Source organism: Cebus imitator, unplaced genomic scaffold, assembly GCF_001604975.1.
Source record: "Cebus imitator isolate Cc_AM_T3 unplaced genomic scaffold, Cebus_imitator-1.0 Scaffold71, whole genome shotgun sequence".
Lineage (NCBI taxonomy): Eukaryota > Metazoa > Chordata > Mammalia > Primates > Cebidae > Cebus > Cebus imitator.
Genome location: NW_016107386.1, coordinates 438,048 through 462,513, shown reverse-complemented (window position 1 = coordinate 462,513; position 24,466 = coordinate 438,048). Strand labels below are relative to the sequence as shown.

Here is a 24,466-nt window from a genome sequence, read left to right as displayed (position 1 = left end):
TCCCTGAGACCAGGAACGACACATGTACACGTGTACTATGAGACACACGCATATTCGTATATACATGGATGTGCAAAACAATACATACAAAACACATGCCTATCACACATGGGTCATATGCATCAAATAATAGTGGTAGCCATTTGCCAAGCTCTGAACTAGGAGTTTTACATACACTTACTGTTTCACCCTTACAACAAACTTACAAAATAGGGAGAGACATTATGAAGAGGGGGAGCATTATCCCTGCAGTTGCTCCATGGATTCTGAGTGGAGGCTGGGGAGGGGGAACCCCAAAGAAAAGGCTCTCAGCAGCAGCTGGGCTCAGCAGGTTTTTAAAAACTGCTTCATGGAGATGTAATTGATGTACACTAAACTGCACTTGTTTAAAGTGTCCAGTTTGTTGAGTTTTAACATACGTGTACACCCATGAAATCATTACCACATCAAGATAAGGAACACATAGGCCATTGAAAACATCTACTAAAAATAAAAAGATAAGGAACACAGCCATGCTGCCAAATGTCCCCTTGTGCTACTTGATAATCCTGCCTCTCTACCCTGCCATCAGAGGCATCCACTTATCTGCTTTTTGTTTGTTTGTTTGCTGTTGTTGTTTGTTGCTGCTGCTGTTGTTGTTTGTTGTTATTGTTGTTTCTTGCTCTGTTGCCCAGGCTGGAGTGCAGTGACGTGATCTTGCCTCACTGCCTGGCCCATTTATCTGCTTTTGATTACTACAGCTTCATTTGCACTTTCTAGAATTTGATAAAAATGGAAGGAGAGGAAGCATTTTGAAGGGAAAGGAGGCCCTGCAGTTGCTCCATGGATCGTGTACTGCTTTTTTTTTTTCTTTTTCCTTGAGATGAAGTCTTGCTCTTGTCCCCCAGGCCGGAGTGCAGTGCTGCAATCTTGGCTCACTGCAAGCTCCATCTCCTGGGTTCAAGCCATTCCCTTGCCTCAGCCTCCCGATGAGCTGGGATTATAGGCGTTTGCCAACAGACCCGGCTAATTTTTGCATTTTTAGTAGAGACGCGGTTTCTCCATGTTGGCCAGGCTGGTCTCGAACTCCTGACCTCAGATGATCTGCCCGCCTCAGCCTCCCAAAGTGCTGGGATTATAGGCTTGAGCCACCATGCTCCGCCTGCTTTGTTTTTAATGTGCTAATTTCACTCACATCATTACTGTGGAATTCACCTATGCTGTTACTCACTTCGGTAGTTCATTGCTCTTTACTGCTGAGTACTATTCCATTGTGTAGATGTACTACGGTGTTTAGCCACCCACACAGCAGGGGTTATTTTTCTCTTTTGCTTCCATTTCTACCTGTGGATGTGAACCTCAACAATGTGTGATGTTGCCTTTCACCAGCACATATTCTATGAAACCAAGAGTCAAGCTGCGTCTGAGGCTGGCCTGAGCACAGTGGGCATCTTTTCTAGGCAGGGTACCTGTAGCCAGTGCAACTCTCTGCCCTTCGCCCCAACTGTCCCCTTCCCTGAAATGGCCTACCCTCCCCTGCACTATTCAGAGGCCATTCAGCTTCTTCCAGGCAGCCTTTCCAGACCGTCTGGGTCTCTTATGAGCGTTTCCAGCCCTCACAGCCTGACGGCTCCAAAGCTCTCGTCCTGTTCAGTTGTTCCCGTCTTGTCTCCTTGGTGAGGACAAGGTGAACTCCTCCTCGTGCCACCCCCTCCTAGTGAGCCTGGCAGGCAGGAAGCTGCTCCAAAGGGGGCCTGCAGGCTGAGGCACAGGGTGTCTGGCCAGCCCGGAGCTGTGGAGACTGCTGTCTGGGGCCTCCGGGGAAGTGAGGAGCAGAGATGCAAAGTGGTGCAGAGGGATGCAGACCAAAGCCAACACCGCTGGGTGGAGGGCCGGGCCTCGTCATCTGCCTTCTCTCCGTCTTCCATCTCCTTCCTGGAAACCCCTCCTCCTCCTCTAGGGAGGCCCAATGCCGAGCTCTTTGCATCATTAAATTCCTGCCTTGGAGGACCAAAATTTGAAACATCGCAGAAGGCCTCTGTCACGTTTTGTGGCTTTCTATGGCTCCACCCCCTTCTCCTCCATTCTTCAAGGCTCTCTTTCCCCAAGATGACAGAATGAGCGGGCTCCACTTCCTGAAGGACAGGGCATGGATCTTGGGGGCTCCACCTGAGCCCCTAGACCCTGAGGCTGTGTTTTAATTAATGCTGCCTGTGCTGCTGAGACTTGTCTTGGAGCCACAGAGTAGAGGCCACCCATTGTGCCAGAGAGGGAAGCGTTGTCTTCCCCAAGGTTACAGAGCCAGTTAGTGATGGCCCTGAGGACAGGATCTGTGCATGTTTCACGTCTGTGTCTCCAGTGCTCAGGACGGAGCTTGGCATTCAGCAGACATGTCATAAATATTTATTGAGTAAAATAAATGAACAAACCAAGGATGGTGGAGTGCCAGTGAGTGGTGGTGGAGGGCAGTGGTAAAGGTGCTGTGCTACCATGGCAGGTGGTGAAAGGCAGAGGGTGGTGGTAATACCAGTGGGGAGAGGAGGTGGGAGAGGGTGGAGGTGGGAGGTGATGGGGAAGGTAGAGGGGAGAGGTGGTGGATGGTGAACCAGTAGAGCATGGTGGGGATGGTGGAGCGGGAGATGGTGAGAGATGGTGGCAGAAGGATGGTGGCAAGGGGTGGCGGCAGTGGTGGAAGTACTGGGCTCCGGGTGACTTCTGTTTATGCCCAGCCTCTGCCCTTCCCTAGGGGACCCTGATCTGGCTCTCGGACCCGTCAAGTTCTCTGACACTGTGGCCTGTTCCTTTGCAGACTCCATCGGAGGCCCCTTCCCTGTCACCTCTCACCGATGCCACCACAAGCAGAAGCACTGCCCACCGGTGCTGCCAGGTGGGGGGCTCCCAGCCACACCGCTGCTCTTCCACCCACACACCAAGGGCTCCCAGATTGTTATGGACCTCAGCCACAAGGCCGTCAAGAGGCAGGCCAGCTTCTGCAACGCCATCACCTTCAGCAACCGCCCAGTCCTCATCTACGAGCAAGTCAGGCTGAAGGTGGGCCTGCCTCCCCACTCCGCCCCCGTCCCTGCCCCCCACACCCACCCCCTCACGCTTCCTGCTTCCCTCACTGCAACTCCCGGGCCTCTGGACTCTGTCCCTCAGCCACTGCCTGTTGCCACCCTCACCGCCACACCCTGCCCTCGCCTTTCCTCTCTGTTGCCCCTCTTCCTTCTTTCTTATGCCTTTCTCAACCTCCCTGTGTGACAGGGAAGGAACCGGGAGGGCGGTGGCCACGGGAACCCCTTGCTGTCTTCCCAGCAGGGAGGGCTTCGGGGAGGGAATGGTGCTGGAATGCTGGGCAGGCTGCCGTGGGACACTCCAAGGAGCCCACCCAAGGGGGGCTGCCCTTGGTCCGACTGACCAAGTGGGAGAGGGTAGGCTGAGGCCATCCCCTGCCACCCAGATCACCAAGAAGCAGTGCTGCTGGAGTGGGGCGCTGCGGCTGGGCTTCACCAGCAAGGACCCGTCCCGCATCCACCCTGACTCGCTGCCCAAGTACGCCTGCCCCGACCTGGTGTCCCAGAGTGGCTTCTGGGCCAAGGCACTACCCGAGGAGTTTGCCGATGAGGGCAACATCATCGCGTTCTGGGTGGACAAGAAGGGCCGCGTCTTCCACCGCATCAACGACTCAGCTGTCATGCTGTTCTTCAGCGGGGTCCGCACGGCCGACCCGCTCTGGGCCCTGGTAGATGTCTACGGCCTCACGCGGGGCGTCCAGCTGCTTGGTGAGTGCCTGCCCCTCTGGCCCCTTGGTGCAGGGGATACCCCTCAGCCTCTGGGCACTGCAGCCTGACACTGTTCAACCCCATCAGGCGTAGGGAGCCCTCCCTGATGGCGCTAAGGGGAACAGGGGCAACCCTGGGAGCCTTCGTGTGAACTGCAGAGAGCGCCTTTCCTCCAGGCCCGAGGCTTTACAAGGGAACCTGGGTGTGATTTCTGCTCTCTGTAGCATCTCAGGTGGTGCTTTGGGCAGTGTGCACCCGTCACAGTCATAAGTGGCGGCCTCAAAGACCATCACTCCAGAAGTAATTAAATTAATCGTTACAACACAACCACAGTTCACAGAGCACTTACTATGTGCAAGGCACTTCATTCTTGGACTGTTCTTACAGCAACCCTGGGAGGGAGATCCCTCGATTGGGTAGAAACTCACGTCCAGGGAGGTTGCATCATGGTCTCAGGTGCCCCGGCCCCGGAGGGGTAGAGCCAGCCCTGAGTCTGGTCCAGCTCCAAAGCCAGCTCTCAGCCCCTGGGCTCTGCAACTTCCCAGGAGGCTGGGTTCCAAGCCCACCTAGTGCTTTTTCCAGGGATGTTGGATGAAAGGGTGGGATTTGGGGGCAGAAGGCACTGGGGGAGCTAAGACTCTTGGCTGCTCCTGGGTCCCCAGTGTAAGTTAGGCTCTTTCAGGACAGTGAGAGAGCGAGGAGGAGGAGCCTCAGGAGGCATCCTGGCACACTCAGGAGCCAGCTTCCCTGCTACGGCACACATGCCGGGTCTGGAAGCGGACAGGAGAATCTCTGACTTCCTAGGGTCACACAGTGAGTTGGTGGTTAAGGTGGGATTAGAACTCAGATTACCTGACTCCCAGACCAGGCTCCTTCCCACCTGGCTCTCCTTGTGCATGGGCCCTCAGGTGCACATGGGCACACGTAGATCTGGCTACAAATCAGGCCATCGGCAAACTGGTTTTGTCTCCAGGTGAAGGCTGCACAAGCCTCAGCCTCCTTGTCTGTGAAATGGGTTGGTGGGAAGATTAAATTCCGTCATGGAGGCTGTGAGTAAAGTGCCCAGCACAGTCCCCAGTACCAAGTATACGCTCGAGCGACACTTATTCCTTCCATCCCCCATCTCTACCCGCCTCTCCCTGCAGAGAAAGAGGCCATAAAGGTGGTTGAAAAACTTTATTTTTCCTTTCTGACTTCAGAGTTTAGAAACAGCGAAGGTCTTCTTTCCACAACACCTTTATTTGAGCAAAAAGTCAGTGATGGTAAAAACAAAGAAATGAGTCAGAAGCCTTACTGTTTGTTGCATTCGGAACATCAGGAAGCTGTTTTTATTAGCTGGTAGTTTGGGAACTTTCTGTTTTTTGACTCAATAAAAGTGTTTCTACATTCACAATGACAAGTTAAGAGCCTGGAACTGGGCTGTTCTGGGTCTCAGCAACTGCAGAAGGGAGCCCAGGTGCTTTGCGTTTTCTCTGTGAAATGGGTGTACCTGCAGCTGGGGGCAGAAAGGGCCGTGCTCTTGCCCCTGGGCTACAGAGACTGGCAGAGCCTAGCCTTGTGCTGTACTAGGGGTGGGGCCTCAGTTTCTGCATCTGTAAAGTGGGGCTAAATGCTTTCTCAGGGTTCTTTGGAGGCTCAAAAACTGACTTGAGGAGCAGCTGATGCACAGTAGGGAGTCAGTGGCTGTCATTCGTTCCCACCCATGCTAGGGAGGGCAGTTCTTAACTCAGGCTAGAGCGAATGCCTCGGTGTTGCTCTCATGTCCTCAGGGCCCCAGACTTCAAGGCACGGGAGTCCCAGAGCTTGAGTTTAAGCTCTAACCTGACCACTTCTGCCTGAGCCTCAGTCTTCCCATCTGTATAATGGTTTTGAAGGCTCTGACTTAGCCCAGGACTCAACCGCATGGTGGAAGACAAAGAATGTCTCTGCTCCTGAGGAAGCCACAGTCTTGTTGAGGGGTGGGCAGGTGAAGACAGTGGGGCAACATTCTTGCTTTTCGCTAAGCAAAAAGTGCCCTTCCTTACAGTCCCCACTCTGGCTTCAAGGCCAGCCCCAAAGCCCCCTCCTCCTTGAAGCCCTCCTGCTTGGAATTCTCTTCTCCATCCTGTGTGCCACTAAGTGGTGCTGGTGCTTCTCTCAGTTCTGAGCATTGGTAGAGCCTTGGTCCTCTTCCCTGCAACACTGGGAGGAATCCACATCTCATCCAGTTGGGCAGCTCTCCAGGGTGGAGGCTTCTGCCTGACCTGCAGAGGATGCGGAGGTGGGTAGGGGAGAGTAGTGGGGGGTACGAATAGGAGGATGGATGCCTTGTTAGATGAAGAAAAGGGCAGATAGGTGGGGCCGAGGTAGACCCAGCCCTGCCCACAGACAGCCCATGCTCAGGGGGAAGTTAGGAAGATGAAGCAAACACTCCAGACAATGCCAGCACTCCAACCCAAGAGTAGCCAGTAAATTGCTAACTGCTGTGGTCATGGGAGCCCTTCCATCTGCCGAGATGGTTTCTATCCAGTTATCTCATTTAACCCCTCCAAGGCAGGCCCCACAGGGAGTGTTTTTTATCCCCATCTGGCAGGGAGATAACTGAGGCCCACGCAAGGCCTGGCTTGCCCATGTAGGGATGTGGCAGAGCCGGGACTTGAACTGGGTGTTCTGATGCCAAAAGCAATGCCTTTCCCATTACCCTCCAGCTGGTTTAAACATAAAAGGAGGCAGGAAGTCGGAGGAGGCTGAGGTCAGTGGGGGAGGATGGAGGCCAGGAGGGCTTCTTGGAAGAGAAGGCTTGGGCTGGGCCTGCAAGTTCCAGGAGGGTCCTGGCACATGGGAATGAAGTGGAACATGCCAGGTGGCATGGGGCGTCCCACCCTCAGGGGCTGAGGAGGGCGTGGAGAAAAATCTGAAAGGCCCACCCTGGGCCAGAGCCCAGGTGGCCTAACCTTCCAGCCCCATCCCCTGTGACTATAAATGGGTTCGCATGCAGTGTTTTCAGTTGCATTTGGAGGCCCCGACAGGCTCCTCTCTGTATACCCGATAAGGCTGAGGCCCAGTTGATTCTGTCCCAGCCGTAACTCACCATAATCCCTGGGTATTTTCAAACACTGATTATGGCCCCTAAATTTCGATTGGCAGATTAAGATATCCCTTCATTTTATTCTTCCTGATTTTTTTTTTTTTTTCTGGTAAAGAGACAGAGACACACAGAGATTCATCCAGAGATCTCCTGAGGTGGGCATGATCTCTCCACCTTTGTTCTGCACCCGTCCTCTGAGATACTCCCCTCTACCCCAGGCAGCCTCAGGGTCAGCCTCCTTCCCTGCCTCCTCTTCCTCTCTGCCCCACTTCCCACCCCTCCCTCTCTCCATTGCCTGCCCCTTCACTGCATCTGTATCTTTCTGGGCTGTTCTCGCTCCCTCCACCTAGATCCTCTTGCACTTCTTGCTTTCCCTGGTCTTGGTGTTCTTCTCCCTTCTGCTGTCTCTCCTCTGAAGAAGGTCGCTGTCTGTCTTGGTGGCTCTGAGGCTGGGTCAGTCTTTCCTTGGGTGATTGTCCCCCAAACCAATGTCTGATCTTCGGGGATTTTCTGCCAGGCCTGTCCCTGTCCACTCTGGAACCTGTGGTCAAAGCCCTCCCAACCGCAACTGCTCTGTGTTTGTTCCTTCGACCAGAAGCTTCCCAGGGTAGCTGGCACAGAGTAGGTATGAAAGGCAAGTCATGGGTGGATGAGTTGTGTCCCCAGACAGAGTAGAGGCAAGGGCTAGTGTCTCCCTGGCCGATGGTCCTCCCTGCCCTGACCAGAATCCAAGCCCACAATGGTGCCCATGCCACAGCCACAGCAGGCTCTCCTCCCCGTTACGCTGGAATTCAGCAGATCACCTCTCTCTTTGGGGCACCCTGGCCTAAGCCCAGGCTAGTATCTCCAAGAATAACAGCTTCCGACCTCCAGGGAGAAGGACTCGCCAGCAACTAAATAAACACAGGTTTTTATGGGGTGATTAATACATGGAGAAAGAAGCTGCTATCCCTGTGTCTCAAGGTCTCCTTGATCCTCTCAGAAATGTCGATTCAGGAAGAGCGCTGTGAGTCCCAGCAAGAGGCTGCTAGGCCAAGAGCCCACTTATGGGGTGCTCCAGAGCATCCCTTAGTGTCCACCACAGCCTAGGCACTATGTGAGGACAGGTGGGAGACAGAAGAATCGAAAACCCAGCCACTCTCCTGGAATAGTGTTTTCCCTGGGGATCGTATAACTGATGCAAGGTGGTCCAAGTTCAGTTCTGCAATCAGGTGTGAGCTGAAGAGTAAAACTGTGTGTATATGTGGGAGGGGAGTGCAGCTGGAAAGTAATCCAGGAGGACTTCCTGTAGGAGACAAGTTTTAAGGAACCAAGCAAGGTGAAAAGAATGGATTGGTTGAGGAACAATTTAGCTCAGATGGAGGGGTGTCCACAGGCACAGAGGTGGGGAATTGGCAGCCGGAAGGGGAGCAGATCCGGGAGGGGAAGGAATGAAGTGGAAAGGTAGTGGGTGACTTGTGGAGGTGAGGGGTGTGCACAGGTGTGAGTATATGTATGCATCACAGGGGAGAGAGCCATGAGAGTCCAAAGCTTCCAGCAGCTTCTGTGCTATCAGGATGTTCAGTAAGTGGGACTGGCTGGTTGACAGTGGAGAAGTATGAGACCCAGAGATGGGGAGGGGCCTGCCCAAACTCTCCCAGCTGCTCATCAGCCAGGCCAGGCCTGGAACCCAGATCTCTCAGGCTGACCTGGGAGTAAGGTCACAGGGAGGAGGTTATCAACACATCTAAATGGTGGGGCTGGGCCCTGGAGGGTTCTAGGAGGGGATGAGGTGGGGGCTTCCGAGGGCTTATGGCATTCTGTTCCATCTCTCACCATGCACAGCTTCCCAGGTCTTGGTAAAAGACCCACGCCTGCCTACTGAGGAGAGACTCTCAGGGTGGGCTTCCGAGGGTCACGGGCTGCTGGGTGGGTTATAGGGCCTGGGTCAAGTCCCCTATCTACGGTGTGCCTCAGCTAGGCGGCACACCTAGCTGAGAGTGAGTGATCCCCAGCCCAGGACCACATTGCCATCTGGGGCTTCCGCTTCCCAGGATAAACCAATATTTACCCTCAGCTGTCACTGCCAGGGGCAAAGAGGCAAATATTAGTTTAAGGAGCCTGAGCCAGCTCTTGAACTGGGGGAAATAGTTGAGGCTGCCGAGCATGATTTCTTCTTTCTTCTGATGATTTTCATTTCTTTTTGATTAAGAAAAAGTCCTACTTTTCCTTCTGATTGACAGGCTCTCTGGCATTTCCTTTATGCTCACCCCAAATTTTGCCACATATCAGCGCCCCACACCAAACCCTCCCCTTCACCAGGAGGCTTTCCCAGACCTCCTCCATTCAAAATGACCCTCTTCCTCCTGAGCAGTGGAAGCACATGGAGACCTAAGTGGTAGAAGCAGCTTTCAGTAACATATTGTCCTGCTCTTTAAGGAGACAGCATGTATCCTCTTTGTATACAAAGGAAGGTATTATGGTGCCCATTTTGAAGACAAGGAACAGAGACTCAGAGAGGTCTGATAACTTGCCCGAGGTCACACAGCCGGCAGTTGGTGGAGCTGGGATTTGAATCCAGGAGCTTAGGCTATATTACCTTCCAGCTTCTATAGATGTGAGTCCATCTGATTTCCCTATTAAGTTTGGATACCTGACAAGAGCAGGGACTGTGGTCCTGTGCCTTCCAGAATCGAGCTTACAGGAGCTCAAGGCATCAATCAGCTGCACATGTTGGGCACAGATAGGCCAGTAGGGGTCCAGCAGTGCTGGTACAAGGAAGATGGGCAGTGCGTGCCCAGTATGCCGGCTTCAGTGGGGAAGGTGGGTCTGCCTGCCTTGTAGTTCCCTGGAGGCTCCCGAGGGCTTCATCTGGTTTGGTTGTTCCTTGTGCACTCTAGTTTTCTACCACAATGGATATATATAAAGTTGAATCACATGTAATGGCCTGCATTGGATTATTTTTAACTTACAGAAATGGCAATCTCATGTTTGCCCCTAGTATCTCTTGGGCCTAAGAGATTGTACTGGGGGCCTTGGAGAGAGTGGTGGGGCTCGAGGTAGGTTGTATGTGGAGGGAGGAGCTGGGCCCTGCAGTATTGGGGACAAAGCCATCATTTCAGATGCAGGAGACTGACTGAATCAGGACTTGACCTGGCCACTCACTAGCTCTGGGCAGCTCTCAGCTTCTCTGTGCTTCAGCCTCCTCATCTATTATTTGGGCATAATTAAACATGCCCCACTTACCTTACAGATGTGGAAACGCGTTTACACAAATGTGAAGGGCTTTTGTCTTTAGGATAAAAAGGAATACCTAATTTAAAAACACTGTCCTCTCCTGTCAAAAAAAGCCAACCCCTCAAATCAGCTCTCCAACTGGAAGAGGGAGCCTTGAACCCAAGTCCCTGTATTGGAAAACCATGCAGTTAAAATTGGAACAAGATCTGTGCTTCTCCAGCTGGGTTCCTCGGAACACTGGGGTTCCACAGAGGTGTGTTGGAGGCTGCAGAGAAGGGCAGAGAGCGGGTGAGGGGACAGGTGCTGTGCCCACCCCCTAGACTTCAGTCAGAGCTTTGGGTTCTGTTGGACAAACGGATCCCATTGCTTTTTAAAAAAAGTTTGAGACCCACTAGACCAGATGATTCCATAAATCTATGAGATCCCATGGCTGGAAGATTCTCTGAATCTTAAAGTCTGTGACTGTGAGTGATTCTAGGATGTTCTGCCCTTCCCTCTGTGAGCCCCAGAAAGCATGTTTGTTTCTCCTAAATTTCTCGTGGTTGGGTTTAAAGGGAGGGGGTGGAGGTGGGTGCTGGGAGGAGTGTAGAACCCCCTTGCCTGTCCAAGCCAGGCACCCGCCCTCCCCTCCTCCCTCCCATGCCACATGCCAGATGCAGACCAGCAGGAGGATGTTTATGGAGACAGTAAAGGACTGGCAGCGCCTCCCAAACAGGGGCCAGCAGATACCCGCCAGCAGGCCGGGCGGCTGCAGCCTGACCCGCGGTTACAGATCAGCCCGTGCTCCGGATGTGAGAACATCAACAAATAAGACTCTCAGGCTGACAGCAAGCTCTGCCTCAACAGAGGCCTGCCCTGAGGTCCCCATGCCCAGGTCCTGCCTTGGTTACGCTGCACTGCTGGCAGTGTATGGCAGGGCCGATGGCTTTCTGGGCGACAGCTGGCCCTGGGGCCCTCCTCAGTCTGTCCCCTCTCCCTCCCACTCCTGCTCTTCCCTAGGTGTTTGCTAACAGGTTTCTCACCTGGAAACCTCTCCCTTCTGTCAACTGAAACTTTCCTGTCCTCCAGCCCAGGTCAACTCCTGTGTCATCCAGAATACCTTCCCTAACCCATTCTGAAACAGGAAGGGGACTTTGGCCTTAGCTGGGGATCTTGATCCTGAAGTGGATATTTATTGTAAAGCAGAGAAGACTCAGAGAGAGCCCCAGGGAGGGTATCTGGGACACATATGGATTCCCACCAGGAGAGTTTTTCTAAGTCATAGTTATTCCAAGGTGGGGGATAGGTAGCTTTGGGGGGCGGTAAACTTCCTGACCGCAGGGCATTCTAGCCTCTAGCCAGGCCGAGAGATTGACAGGGATAAATGGATTTCCTAGTTCCTTAGTTCCTCTAAGGTCCTGTCTAATCCTAGATGCTAAGAGTCTGGTATGTAAATTGTATGCAAACATTTTCCTGGCTCTTCCGGGCAGGTGTGGTGGCTCATGTCTGTCATCTCAATACTTTGGGAGGCCAAGGCCAGCAGAGCACTTGAGCTGAGGAGTTCAAAACCAGTCTGGGCAACATACTGAAACGCTGTCTCTACAAAAAAATACAAAAATTAGCCAGGCGTGGTGATATATACCTGGTCCCAGCTACTTGGGAGGCTAAGGCAGGAGACTCGCTTGAACCCAGGAGGCGGAGGATGCAGTGAGCCGAGATTGTGCTACTGCACTCCAGCCTGGGTGACAGAATGAGACTCTGTCTCAAAAAAAAAAAAAAAAAAAAAAAAAAAATCTTTAAGCATTGCCCCTTTTACTGGCTCTTGGCTACCAGGGCCCAGGTCCTGGCTCCTCTCTCTCCCAGACCCCCTGCCCAGGGCTGGGCACACAGTAGGTCAGTGAGTAGGGCCCCCAGCACCACCTAGAGGAGAGGAAACACATGCCCCGGGAGGCAGGGCCTGCTTATTTCTGCTCTAGCCCAGAGTGTCTGTAGAGCCACTGCTGGGCACCAGAGCAGGCGAGAGCTGAAGACTGACAGGTTGTTTCCTGAATGATGGGACATGCAAGGGGAGTCAGCTTAGTGGCTTCTCCTCATGGCCTTGTGCTGTCTCTGTCCTCCAAAGCGGGTGGTTGCGTGTCCTGGCACCGATTATGTAACTTGTTGCTTCCAAATGTGGGGCTACCCTACGGCTTGGGGTGACAGGTTGCCCATCTGGTTTTTCTAAGCCCTACCCATCAAGTGGTGCAGCCCTGGGCTGAGGTTGGTCCCATGGTGTTCTCCCATGGCTTGGGCGTCCCAGACAGTGCCCTGACTTGGAATCGGTTCACTCAACTGTGACCTTTGCAGTCCCTTCTGCGGAGGGTACTCTGACCAGCGCCTGTGTCTCAAGTTTCATCTATTTCAGGGCCTCAACACAGCTGGGCTCACTGATGGGATGGTTATTTTGGAGCCGCTGGCTGCCTGCAGCTGCTCCTGACCCTGAGGGTTGGAGGGGGAGAGAAGACAGACTTGGGCTGGGCACTGTTCTGTTTTTAGCTGTTTCCCAGCGGCTTCCATCCCTCCCCTCCCAACTAGCAAGATTCCAAGCAAGGCTAAAGGGATCTTCTTTCTACCCTCTTCTTCTCTTTGTACATCCTCTGCTGTTTCTCCTTCCTCTCTTCCTTATCCTCTCACCTCTGTGTTTTAGCTGCTGTTTCGTGGACTTCAGTGATTTCATTCACTGAATATTTCCTGGGTGCCCATCATGACTCATGTGGAGTCCTGCATTCAGGTTCAAAAAGCCCATGGTCTGAGGACAGGTGGACCTGACTTTTAGTTGAGACTGTGCTCAACCCAAGCAAATACTAATATCTGAAGCGATCAGGTAGCTTCTGGGTGCTGGGAGTGGTCCCACTTTACCTCTGATCTTTCCAACAACAACTCAAGGCAGGTATTATTACCGCTGTTCTCTAGGTGAGCAATTTGAGGCTGGAATGAAGGTTGCTTACCCAGCCAGCCAAGTGCAGAGTCAGACATTTAAACCCAGGCCTGATCCAGACCTGGATCACCCTAAAGCCCATGCACTTTCTTCTGAATCATGTGGCATTTCGCATGCCAATAACAATGGCTCATATTAACCTAATGACTATGCTGGGTCTCCTATTAGGTGCCTTGTGTACCTGACTCCTTTTCATCCTCACAGCTTCTCTTTTAAGGCGATTATTAGATACAGATTTTATGTAAATCAGTAGATGTTGATTTCACTGCCAAAGAGGCCTCAAGAAGTTCAGCTATTTTTCCAGCCATATAGCCTTGTCATACAGGAAATAGCAGAGCCAGGGTTTAACCCTAGGCTGACGACTTCAAATTCATTGCACTTAACTGTGCTCCTGTCCTGCCTACTAGTATATGAGTGTTGGTTACGGAAAAAAACCTAATGTACTTTTAGGTTGCATTATTAGAAGTATAGCATACATACCAAGGGAGGTGATGGCCACACTGTGCCTTGAGCCAGTTGGTGCACATCTAGAGTACTGAGTTTGGTTCTGTTAATTGTCTAAGAGGTTGGAAGGTATGTGGGGAGTCTGAGAATTCCCTGAGAATTGTCTTCAGTACTGGGCTGATAGGCAGCCCAGGAGGTAGTGGGTTAGATATAGGAAGATACATTTTGGTTTGAGAGAAGGGAATACTCTTTTAAAGACAGATGAACTCCACAGTGGAACAGGTTGGCTGGGAGTTAGTGAGCACCTGGTAGTGTGCATGTGTAAGTAGATGAGGACTCCTGAAAGGGCAGAGAGACCAGGATAGCTTGCATCCAGCTCCATTCAGAGCTCTGTTCTGAGGGTCTGCCCAGTGCCAGGAGCTCTGGACTGATTGTGTGGGGCCCTGTGACAATTGTGTTCCTGGAGGCTCTGGCTGGGTATCTCTGAGTGACTTGATTCCTCTTCTCCCTACTGTTACTGCCCCTTCCCCTCTGTCTTCCACCCTCTGGAGTTCCCAAGGGCCAGTCCCTGGACTCCCGGAGGGGTGAGGGAGCAGGGACCATTCCCCAGGGTCCAGACTGGCCCACAGGCCTTCCTCAGCTCTGCACCATTTGTCTCTCCCACCTCCCCTCTGCACAGGCTTTCCTGGACTCTGCCTCTGCAGCCCCCCAGCCTCTCTGCACCATCACTGTCACAGAGTCAATTCCCTGGAATAATCACATTTTCTGGCCAGCTCCCTCCTCCTCGCTAACATGATTCCTGGAAACCCCAATCAGCCAGGCCCCAGGAGGCTTCTCCAGAGCTTCAGGAGACTTGAGGGGAAGGGCCCACACCCAGAGCCTTCTGGGGGCCAGACAACACAGTTCCTGGAAGGGGCAGCGAAAGGGCAAAAGAAAAGAGGGAGGTTTAGCGACCATGTCTATGTTTAGCTGGAGTTGAATTCTGGCATCTGCTGTCCCTACCAGACCAATCCCCCAAGCTTTGCTATCATACCTGAGAACCCCAGCCATCCTTAACCCAGTTCCTGAAGAGAAAGCACAGATTCTCCCTTGGAGAGGTTGAGAAAAGGCTGGAAGGAAGGGAGGGTGTGGCTTATCATGGCACCAGACAAATTTGGAGAGACTGACTCACACAGAAGGGCTTCAATACAAGGAGGGTCTGGAAGTGAAGAATGTGGCATTGGGAGTTAGACAGACCTTTTCTCAATCCTGGATCTGCCACTTGGTGGCTGTCATAACACCTCTGAGCTTTATCTGTAAAACGGGAGCACTTCTACGGGCTGCTGTAAGGATGAATTGCAGGGGTAATTCATGAAACACAGTGATTACTTTTAGTGTAAGTTATAGGACTCCATAAAGCAGAACATAACACAGCCATTAGAAGAATATGGTATTGGAAACAGTTATTGGCATGGAGAGGTGTTCAGGATATAGCAAGTGAAAAAAGCTACCATGTTCTTAGCCTGGAGTCCATGCCCATGGATGGCTTCATGTAGTTCATGCATGCTGAGAAATTCTCCACAGAATTTAGTGAGAATGTGCATTTTTTTGGGGAGATGGGTCAATGTCATAATTACATTTTCAAAGTGATGTATTACATATAAAAGGTTAAAAACAGGTCATGTGTGATGTGTATATGGCATGACACAATTTTTGCATTAAAAAAGGAACCAACTGGGTGTGCTGGCTCACACCACTAATCATAGCACTTTGGGAGGCTGAGGCAGGAGGATCGCTTGAGCCTAGGCGTTGGAGATTAGCTGGGCAACATGGAGAAATCCCATCTCTACCAGAAAAAAAAAAAAATACAAAAATTAGCTGGGTGTCCTGGTGCATCCCAGCTACTTGGGAGGCTGCGCTGAGAGGATGGCTCGAACCTGGGAGGCAGAGGTTGCAGTGAGCTGAGCTATCACCACTGCACTCCAGCCTGGGCCACACAGCAAGACCCTGTCTCAAAAATTATCACCAAAATTATCCAAAAATACCACCTTTAAAAAGGCTGAAAGGTCATACATCCAAATATTAAAAATGCTTTTCTCTCTGGGTGGTGGGCTTACAGGCGATTATTTTTTCTTTTTGCTGAACTGAATTTTCTACAAAATACCGTTTCCTATTTTCTATAACATGTATGTTTTAAAAAAGAACGAGTTTGATTCCCTGTTAAGCCACTTTCAAAAGGATATCTTGGATAGATGTATGTACTTCTCCCAGCCTGTGTCCTAACGTGGCAATGGTAGCCTTAAACGGTGATTGCTAAGGTTAGATGAGACAATGTAAACAGAGGGGGTGTGTGTGTGTGTGTGTTTGCGGAGGTGAGGTGTTAGGCCTTCATCAGTGCACTCGACAGACGGTTACTGTTTGTCAACGGAGTGCTCGGTGGTAGGCATAAGACGGAGGGAGCCCAGGAGTTAAATTTTTGAAAATTTAAATTATAAGTAATACACGTTTACTGTAGAAGATGAGGAGTATACACCTATGCATAAAGCAAGTTGGAAGTACCCACATGTTTTAAGTTTCGGTGCTTCCCCCACCAATTCCTCTGTTTAAACAGTTAGATGTCCCGCACGAGCCTTTCCTTGACTGTGCCTGCTAATGTAAGTCACGAGCATCGTGTACTCCATTAGCCATCCGAGATTGTAACGGTGCGCAGGTGCGCGCGGAGAGTCGGGGCAGCGGGGCGCGCAGGCGCCACTGCCCGGGATCCCTGCGTGACACCGCCCCGTGTCTCCCGTGCAGACAGCGAGCTGGTGCTCCCGGACTGCCTGCGGCCGCGCTCCTTCACCGCCCTGCGGCGGCCGTCGTTGCGGCGCGAGGCGGACGACGCGCGCCTTTCGGTGAGCCTGTGCGACCTCAACGTGCCGGTCGCCGACGGCGACGAGGCCGCGCCTGCCGCCGGCTGTCCCATCCCGCAGAACTCGCTCAACTCGCAGCACAGCCGCGCACTACCCGCGCAGCTCGACGGCGACCTGCGCCTCCACGCCCTGCGCGCCGGCGCGCACGTCCGCATCCTCGACGAGCAGACGGTGGCGCGCGTGGAGCACGGGCGCGACGAGCGCGCGCTCGTCTTCACCAGCCGGCCCGTGCGCGTGGCCGAGACCATCTTCGTCAAGGTCACGCGCTCGGGCGGCGCGCGGCCCGGCGCGCTGTCGTTCGGCGTCACCACGTGCGACCCCGGCACGCTGCGGCCGGCGGACCTGCCCTTCAGCCCCGAGGCCCTGGTGGACCGCAAGGAGTTCTGGGCCGTGTGCCGCGTGCCCGGGCCCCTGCACAGCGGCGACATCCTGGGCCTGGTGGTCAACGCCGACGGCGAGCTGCACCTCAGCCACAACGGCTTGGCCGCCGGCATGCAGCTGTGCGTGGACGCCTCGCAGCCGCTCTGGATGCTCTTTGGCCTGCACGGGGCCATCACGCAGATCCGCATCCTCGGTGAGTGCCCGCAGCCGCGCCTGGGCGTGTGCCTTTCTTGGATGGGGGGACGATCCGGGTAGGGGACAGAGGGTGAGCTCCCTTCCCCCCCAGGCTTATGATGGTGTTGCTAAGGAATCACGGACACCTAAGGGGAGTTCTGGGCGGGACTCGGTCATCTAGTCAGTAACCCTCAAATGTCACCTGGGAGACTCACCTTGGGCGGGGAGGTGGGGGGAAGCGCGGATTATTGAGTTTGATGGCCAGAATCGGATCGACCCATAGTCCCACAGACACATAAACAGTCCAGAAGCACACAACCCAGTGACCGCTGAAAAATGAGAGGAAAAAAGGTTTCCCCCAGCAGTTAACTTTTCTGAGTCTTGGTTACCATTTCTCCAAAATGGAAATAAAAGTCCCCATCTTTAAGGAAGTTTGTGAGTCCAGATGAGAAAAAGAGGCTGGAATGTCAGTAGTAAGGTGGTGCAGGGTGGTGTCTAGTTGGGGGACTCTGGGGAATCCCTGAGTGGGCAGCCTTGGGGGAAGTGGGATTGCAGAGTTCTGGGCCTGCCTTTTCTGGAGGACACAGGGTTTGAAAGGCCTGGGGGTTGTGCACTGAATTAAGAAAAGAAGGGAGGAAGATTCTTTATTGCAAGACTTGTCAGAGCCTTTAATATGCCGTGTGATTAAGGAGAGGGTGATGGCGGTTTTGGTGTACAGTTTTTCCAAACTAATTTGACCAGAAATCTTTTCACAAAGTGTCTCTTGGTACTTGTGTACCCCAGAGTGAGCAGGTGTTCATGCTTTCAAAGTGCTGGTCTTTGAACCAGCTCTGTGAGATTGAGATAGTTTCATTAGACTCACCTGGAGGACCTATTAAAGTGCAGATTAGCTGGGTTTCATTAGACTCACCTGGAGGACCTATTAAAGTGCAGATTAGCTGGGTTTCATTAGACTCACGTGGAGGACCTATTAAAGTGCAGATTCAGCTGGGTTTCTTTAGACTCACCTGGTGGACCTATTAAAGGTAGATCACCCGAGGTCAGGAGTTTGAGACTGGCCTGGCCAACATGGTAAAACCCTGTCTCTGCTAAAAATACAAAAATTAGCTGGGCGTGGTGGTGCGTGCCTGTAATCCCAGTTACTTGGGAGGCTGAAGCAGGAGAATTTCTTGAACCCAAGTGATGGAGGTTGCAAAGTGAGCCAAGATGATGCCAGTGCACTCCAGCCAGGGCAACAAGAGCTAAACTCCATCTCAAAAAAAAAAAAAAAAAAAAAAAAGTGCAGATTCGTGGATCCCACCTTCAGAGATTTTAATTCTGTAGATCTTGGACAGGTTCTGGACATCTGAATTTTTTTTCTTTAGCAAATATGCTTACCCAAGTTTGGAGACCCCTGGGCTTCACAGCCTCTAGCCTAGACCTCAGCCCAGGAAGTAGATAGATGAGATGATGTGTGTAGATGAATGAGCATGAGGCACTGTATGAGATTGGCATACTGGGTATAGGCACATGTGAATAAATGCACATATGTTAATGTATGTAATGCTGTTGGTTTGTGAGAGCATGCAAAATCAGATAGAAAACACTGGGGACCTCCAACTCTGGAAAGAGACCAAATAAAGATAGAGTGAAACATAAAAAAGGAATGAAAAAGACTGGGGGGAGTCAAGGCAGCCCAGAGGAAGGAGTTTGAGGACATGGTGGCTCGTGTCTGTAATCCCAGCACTTTGGGAAGCTAAGGCAGATGGATTGCTTGAGGCCAGCAGTTCAAGACCAGTCTGGCCAACATGGCAAATCCCCATTTCTACTAAAATNAAAAAAAAAAAAAAAAAAAAAAAAAAGCTGGGTGTGGTGGTGCACGCCTGTAAGCCCAGTTACTTGTACTTGGGTGGCTGTCACAGGAGGATCACTTGAACCTGACAGGCAGTGAGCTGAGATGGCGCCACTGCATTCCAGCTTGGGCAACGGTGAGATTCCAGCTTGGGCAACAGTGAGACTCTGTCTCAGAAAAAGAAAGAAAAAAGAGAGAGAATCAGCAAGGAGGCAGGCAGATGAATCAGGATTGGGTGAGGAATCAGGATTAGATGAGAATTCAGGATGGATAAAAAGAAATTGGGCTGGGATGGAAAAAAAAAAAAAAAAGTCAAGCTGATTTCACTGACCAGGAGATACTACATCTCAGAGAAAGGAAATTACATAAGAGTAAGGAGGTACTCTGTTCCCTCAGCACCATCTAATAATAGCTAAGCAGCTTTCCAGTAAGGCTTCTATTGCCCAAAGAGGCTTACTAGACTGGAGCAAAGGGGAGGCTTAAAAAAAATCCAGATTTATCTCTTTCAAGAGGGAGATAGGCCAGGGTGGGTGTTGAAGAAGAACCACCCAGAATTCAATATACATTCAACAGAGTGCTCCTGATCTGTTTGGAAAATTGGGCATCTCAAGCAGCAAATTGGTGTTTGAAGATCCTGACTGACTTCAAAGGAATAAGAAACCAGTGAGAACATATGAAGGGTCATTATTAACCTTGTAGAGGAATGCTTGGCTTTGTGGCTAGCCTAAGTAAACTAACAATAGAAGGTTATTTCCTTCACACATGTGTGTCACAAAACGTACAGCCAGCTCCATACTTATTGGTGAAACATTGCAAATATTTCTCATGAAATCAGGAATATAATAGAGATGGTTTATAGACATTGTTCTGAAAACGCTGGCCAATGCAGCAAGGCAAGAAAAGTAAATAGGTGTGAACTCCTGAAAGGAGATGATTAACTTGGAAAAACAACACAGGAAGAGATACCTTCGGGCATCTTTTGAATATTCTTAGACTTAATAACACCACTAAATGAATTAGAATTAACAGCTGCTGATAAAGATCTCATTGGGCACTTAGGTTTGTGCAGGGCATTATGTTAGGGTTTATGAGAGAGTCACAGGTGAATAAGATTTCCTGTTCTAAGCAGGCTTCATGGTTTTACTGTAGAAACAAAGCTGGAGTCCTGGGCACAGAACAAATAATATCCCAGCTTTGTGGTTGTGTAGCTGTGTGTCTGTAGTGTGTGTGTGTGTACACGTGTACTTGAGGGAGTAATGTGGTCTGGGGGGAGTCAAGGTGGCCCAGAGGAAGGAGTTTGAGGACAGCTCCCAAAGGCTCCCTGGACAGTCAGCTCTTTGAAGGCAGGGGGCTGTCTCCAGCTTTCTGTCTGCACAGGGCCTGGTACCTCGTAGGCCCTTGGTAAGGATTTATTGAAGTGAGGAGAGAAGGAAGGAGGGAAAGAGGAAGGGAGGATTGTTAAAAAGGAGAGGAAGGCTGGGTGCAGTGGCTCACGCCTGTAATCCCAGCACTCTCGGAGGCTGAGGCAGGTGGACTGCCTGAGCTCAGGAGTTCGAGACCAGCCTCAGCAACAGAGCAAGATTCTGCCTTAAAAAAAAAAAAAAAAAAAAAAAAAAAAAAAAAAAACAAAAAAAAAAAAAAAAAAAAAAAAAAAAAAAATGACGGAAAGAAGGAGGGAAGGAAAGAATCTAGGATCAGAACAAGGCAGGAGAGGGTGAAGGCATTTTACAGAGCTGCCGTGCAGAGAAGGTGGGTGATATCTGGGGACAGTGGTGAAGAGCGCAGGGCTCTGAACAGGAGGCTGAGGCTGTGGGGGAGTGAGATGGTAACTTGCATGCCCAGGAAACTTTGCAGAAAGGATGTATGGGAAGGGGTGGAGGTTCATGTCAGGCAGGGGCCTAGTTTGGAGCAGCTGGTATAACAAGAGGCAAGCAAGATGTGGCCCTCTAGTTTGTAGGTGAGAACAGAGGCCAGGCAGCAAAATCCTGCCTTCCGCCCTGTGGCTGGGCTGTGTGGTCAGGCCTGGGAACCCACTGTGAGGGATGGAGCTTTCTCCAGTTTGGCCCTGGCAGGTGGCTAGCATATCCTTCCCTCCCTCCCCTTTCACAGGCTCCACCATCCTGGCAGAGCGGGGTATCCCATCACTCCCCTGCTCCCCCGCCTCCACGCCAACCTCGCCCAGTGCCCTGGGCAGCCGCCTCTCTGACCCCTTGCTCAGCACGTGCAGCTCTGGCCCTCTGGGTAGCTCTGCTGGTGGTAAGTAGGCCAGCCCCTCTGTTCCATGGTGGACGGTGTGGGACTGTGGCAAGGATGCAGCCTCTGTGTCTGGGCTGGGAGTGAAGAGTAGCTGGAGCCGGAGCTGGGCTCAGTGAACCCTTGTTGGGGGTGATTTCTGGGGTCATCCCCTCCTGTCTTCTAGCTGGGCAGTGCCAAAGGGTAGCTCAGGAGGGACCTGCCTTAAAAGATTTTGGATCCTTTCTTTCATCCATCTTTTCTCTCACTGCCTGCTAGCCTCTCTGTCCCCTTGTCTGGGGGTAGAGTGGGTCAGAAGTGGGGCTGCTCAGAGCTCAGCCTTTTCCATTGTGCCCTGGCAGTTGGGTTGTTAGGGTGAACAGGCAGACCCTGATAAGTGGAAGGGGACACCAGAGGCCGGGGGCTCTCTTCCCATGAATCCAACGCCGGGCTGGGCCATGTCTCCTCCTGACTGGTGCCCCCTTGTCCTCAGGGACAGCCCCCAACTCACCAGTGAGCCTGCCTGAGTCACCAGTGACCCCAGGTCTGGGCCAGTGGAGCGATGAGTGCACCATTTGCTATGAACACGCGGTGGACACGGTCATCTACACATGTGGCCACATGTGCCTCTGCTATACCTGTGGCCTGCGCCTCAAGAAGGCTCTGCACGCCTGCTGCCCCATCTGCCGCCGCCCCATCAAGGACATCATCAAGACCTACCGCAGCTCCTAGCCCATTGCGGTGGGCCACCCCGCACGCCCACCTCCTCGGGCTTCTGCCCAGCCCCAGCTGAGGAACAAGCCAGTGGGGCCCCTTCTCTTCCTCATTTTGGAAACTTTTCCTCCTCCATTAAACATGGGAAACTGAGGCCCCTGAAAGTTTGGGGAGGGGGGGTATCAGGCAGGGAGGGGCAGAGGCAAATCACCGATGGAGAGGGGAGGGGACAAGGCCACACTCTCACTGTCTCTCCCTTCTCTGCATCCAGCTCTTCTCTGCATGCTGAGGGCTGAATTGGGATCTCAGCCTGCCCGAATCCTTCCCCATCTGGGACAGGTTTCTAGGAGGTCGCTGTAGTCCGTGTGGCACCTTTGTGAAAATCAGAAAACGGGGACCTTCCTGTGGGCTGCTGCAGCCCTGAGCCGGGGCATGTGGCCTGGCTGGTGCAGTGTGGACTGGATTTTAGGCTCATTTGCTCCTTTAGCCAACTTGAGTGGTCTGCAACCTGCTCAACCTCTGGAGCTGTTGTCCCCCTCTGACCTCTGCCTGCCTTCTCGTTCCTCATTCCCTGCCCACTGGGCATGGCAGCTGGGGGTGAGAGGCTGGTGGGTGCCTCTTATCCTGGGCAGGCTGACGCCATGTCTCTCCCACTAGTCGATGGGCACATGAACAGGCTGCAGAGGGCTCCAGGTTCTAGGCTCCTGGCTGAGAAGGGAGGACCCCGGCCTGGCCGTAACCTTCCTTGCCCCCTCGTCTTGTTGGATGCCGTTGCCCAGGGGTAGCCCTTCGGTATGGGCTGGGGGATAGGGTTGGTCTTCTGCCAGGGTCTCTAAGGACAGGTTTGCAGCTACCCTCTCTGACTTGTTCCCCACAATTTGTGCTGTCAGGGCCTGGGCTGATTGTCAGAGCCTGTGGCATTACCTGGGATGGGCCAAGGAGCTGGGTAGGGGTATGTGGTTTCCCTGGGCTAAGACCAGCCTTTTTCCTTATTTTTATTTATTTGGTTTGTGGGTTTGGGTTTTTGTTTGTTTGTTTGTAGGTGAGTTCCCATCCCCTGGGCCCCTAGAAAAGCTGCCCTTGTGTGTGGGCTACCTGGGAGAGGGTGCGGCTGAGGCAGTCATCACTCAATATCTTCCTCTGACTCCAGCCACAAAGCTCATAGCCAGGCCTGCCCACCAAGAATTGCAACTTCATAAGGAGGTACCAAATTGGGAGACTTTTTGGCAAACAGTGTCTATTTACAGAGAGGCAGACTGAGCCTTCTTAGTGCCCTGGGGCTGGTGGTCACCCAGAGCCACAGAGCGCCCTTCCTCCCAGGTCAGAGCTCAGTTATCATGGTTGGCTCAGGCACATCAGGTGGCCCAGGAGGTCCCTCCTCCATAAGGACATCAAACTTCCAGGAGGGCCAGGGTTCCCAGCATGGGCCAGGAACAGGAGAGGGGGACTTTCTCATGGCGGGGCAGGGAGCTCATTTGTAGGGAAGGCTCTCCACCCTTGGAGAATGAGCAGGCAGGGACTGCCTCTTGCACTTCCAGGTTCTCATTCTGAGTTCTGGGGAGGGAGCGCCCATCTGCTCTGAGCTTGGTCCTCTCAGCTCTGCCTGCCCTGGCCTCTCCCAGTCCTCTGCCCCATCAGATGGCTTTTTGTTTTTGTTTTGCATCCATCAGAGCCTGCTCCTCCGTGTGGCAGGCAGGGCATGCATTTTAGTCGTGACCACTGACCAGCTATGTGGCCCTGGCCAAGTCATAGCTGCCTGGAGCCACAGCTTCCACTTCTATAAAATGGTGGTTTGGGGAGGGAGGAGCAGGCTTTCTGTGAGACACTCGGGAGTTCTTCAGTGAGGACTGCCGTGGGGTGGTATACCAGGACCTCGGGCTGGGCCTTTGTGCTGCCCTTGCAGTGGGCTTATGGGGAAGCCACCGTTCCGCTATGGGTCTCTACTCTCCAGTCACTGAAAATGGGAGAACTTTTCTGTGGGAGGAAGCAGGTGGGGGGCTGGCTAGCGGGCCCCCTCAGCCAGGGATCCCAGAGGCCAAGGGTTTGGGAGAGGAAACCATCATCCCATTACCTCTGTCAGTGCAGGGGTGGCTGCTGCTGCCCTTGTGCACTCAGGTCGCTGTGATTGTGAATAAAGGTGATTTCGTACCAGCCTGAGGGCTGTGCTGTGCGTGGAGCATGGGGGGTGGGGGAAGGAAGGCTGTCGTGTGTGTGCACGTGTGGGGGCGGGCTGGTGTCCTGGATACTAGGGAGTCAGCAGGAGGTGTGGCCCTTCCCTCAGGGGTAATTGCAGGCCTCTGAGGCTTCAGGGTGGGCTGGGGCAATCAGGGAAGAGTCCCTGGAGTGGGGGACTACAGCGTGATTTGAGGCTAGAATGCCAAGTGAGTCTTGTAAATTGAGAGAGACCACTGCATCTGTGATGAGCAGGGTGTGGTGGGGAAGGCGCCCTGGGATTCCACGATGAAGCTTGGGTTCCCCTTAAGGCAGACCAGAGCCCACATCTGCCGCTTGTGGGGTGTGCACCGCCACCTAGGGGCTAATGGGGTGATGACAAATGCTCCACTCAGGTCATCAGGGGCTGTGCTCTGAGCTCCCTGGGGACAAGGCTTCCACCCCTCTTCCCCAGGCTCAGACCCCAACATCTGGCGGGAGCTCAGCTGTGTTCCCACTGGTGAGTGCAGAGGCCTATGCCAAATGGGTGGCGCCACTGAGGAGAAAAGGGAGGCCTCTGGATAGAGACCTTTGGAGAAGTGTTCTAGATGCACTAAGTGATCTTTGTGGCGGGGAAAGCTGGGGGAG

The 24,466-nt window shown here is 52.7% G+C and overlaps 1 protein-coding gene across 4 annotated transcripts in view; it reads left to right on the top strand.

Moving 5' to 3' along the window:
- Positions 1-23,818, top strand: part of NEURL1 (neuralized E3 ubiquitin protein ligase 1) — a 93,091-nt gene extending 69,273 nt beyond the window's left edge. For all 4 annotated transcript variants that reach the window (XM_017531130.2, XM_017531132.2, XM_017531134.2 and 1 more), the window contains exons 2-6: positions 2,789-3,030; positions 3,440-3,761; positions 16,220-16,909; positions 20,831-20,977; positions 21,447-23,818. In XM_017531130.2, coding sequence (XP_017386619.1) covers positions 2,789-3,030; positions 3,440-3,761; positions 16,220-16,909; positions 20,831-20,977; positions 21,447-21,685 — 1,640 coding nt within the window. In that variant the 3' untranslated portion in view covers positions 21,686-23,818. The remainder of the gene's footprint in view (positions 1-2,788; positions 3,031-3,439; positions 3,762-16,219; positions 16,910-20,830; positions 20,978-21,446) is intronic.
- The last annotated feature ends 648 nt before the right edge of the window (positions 23,819-24,466 follow it).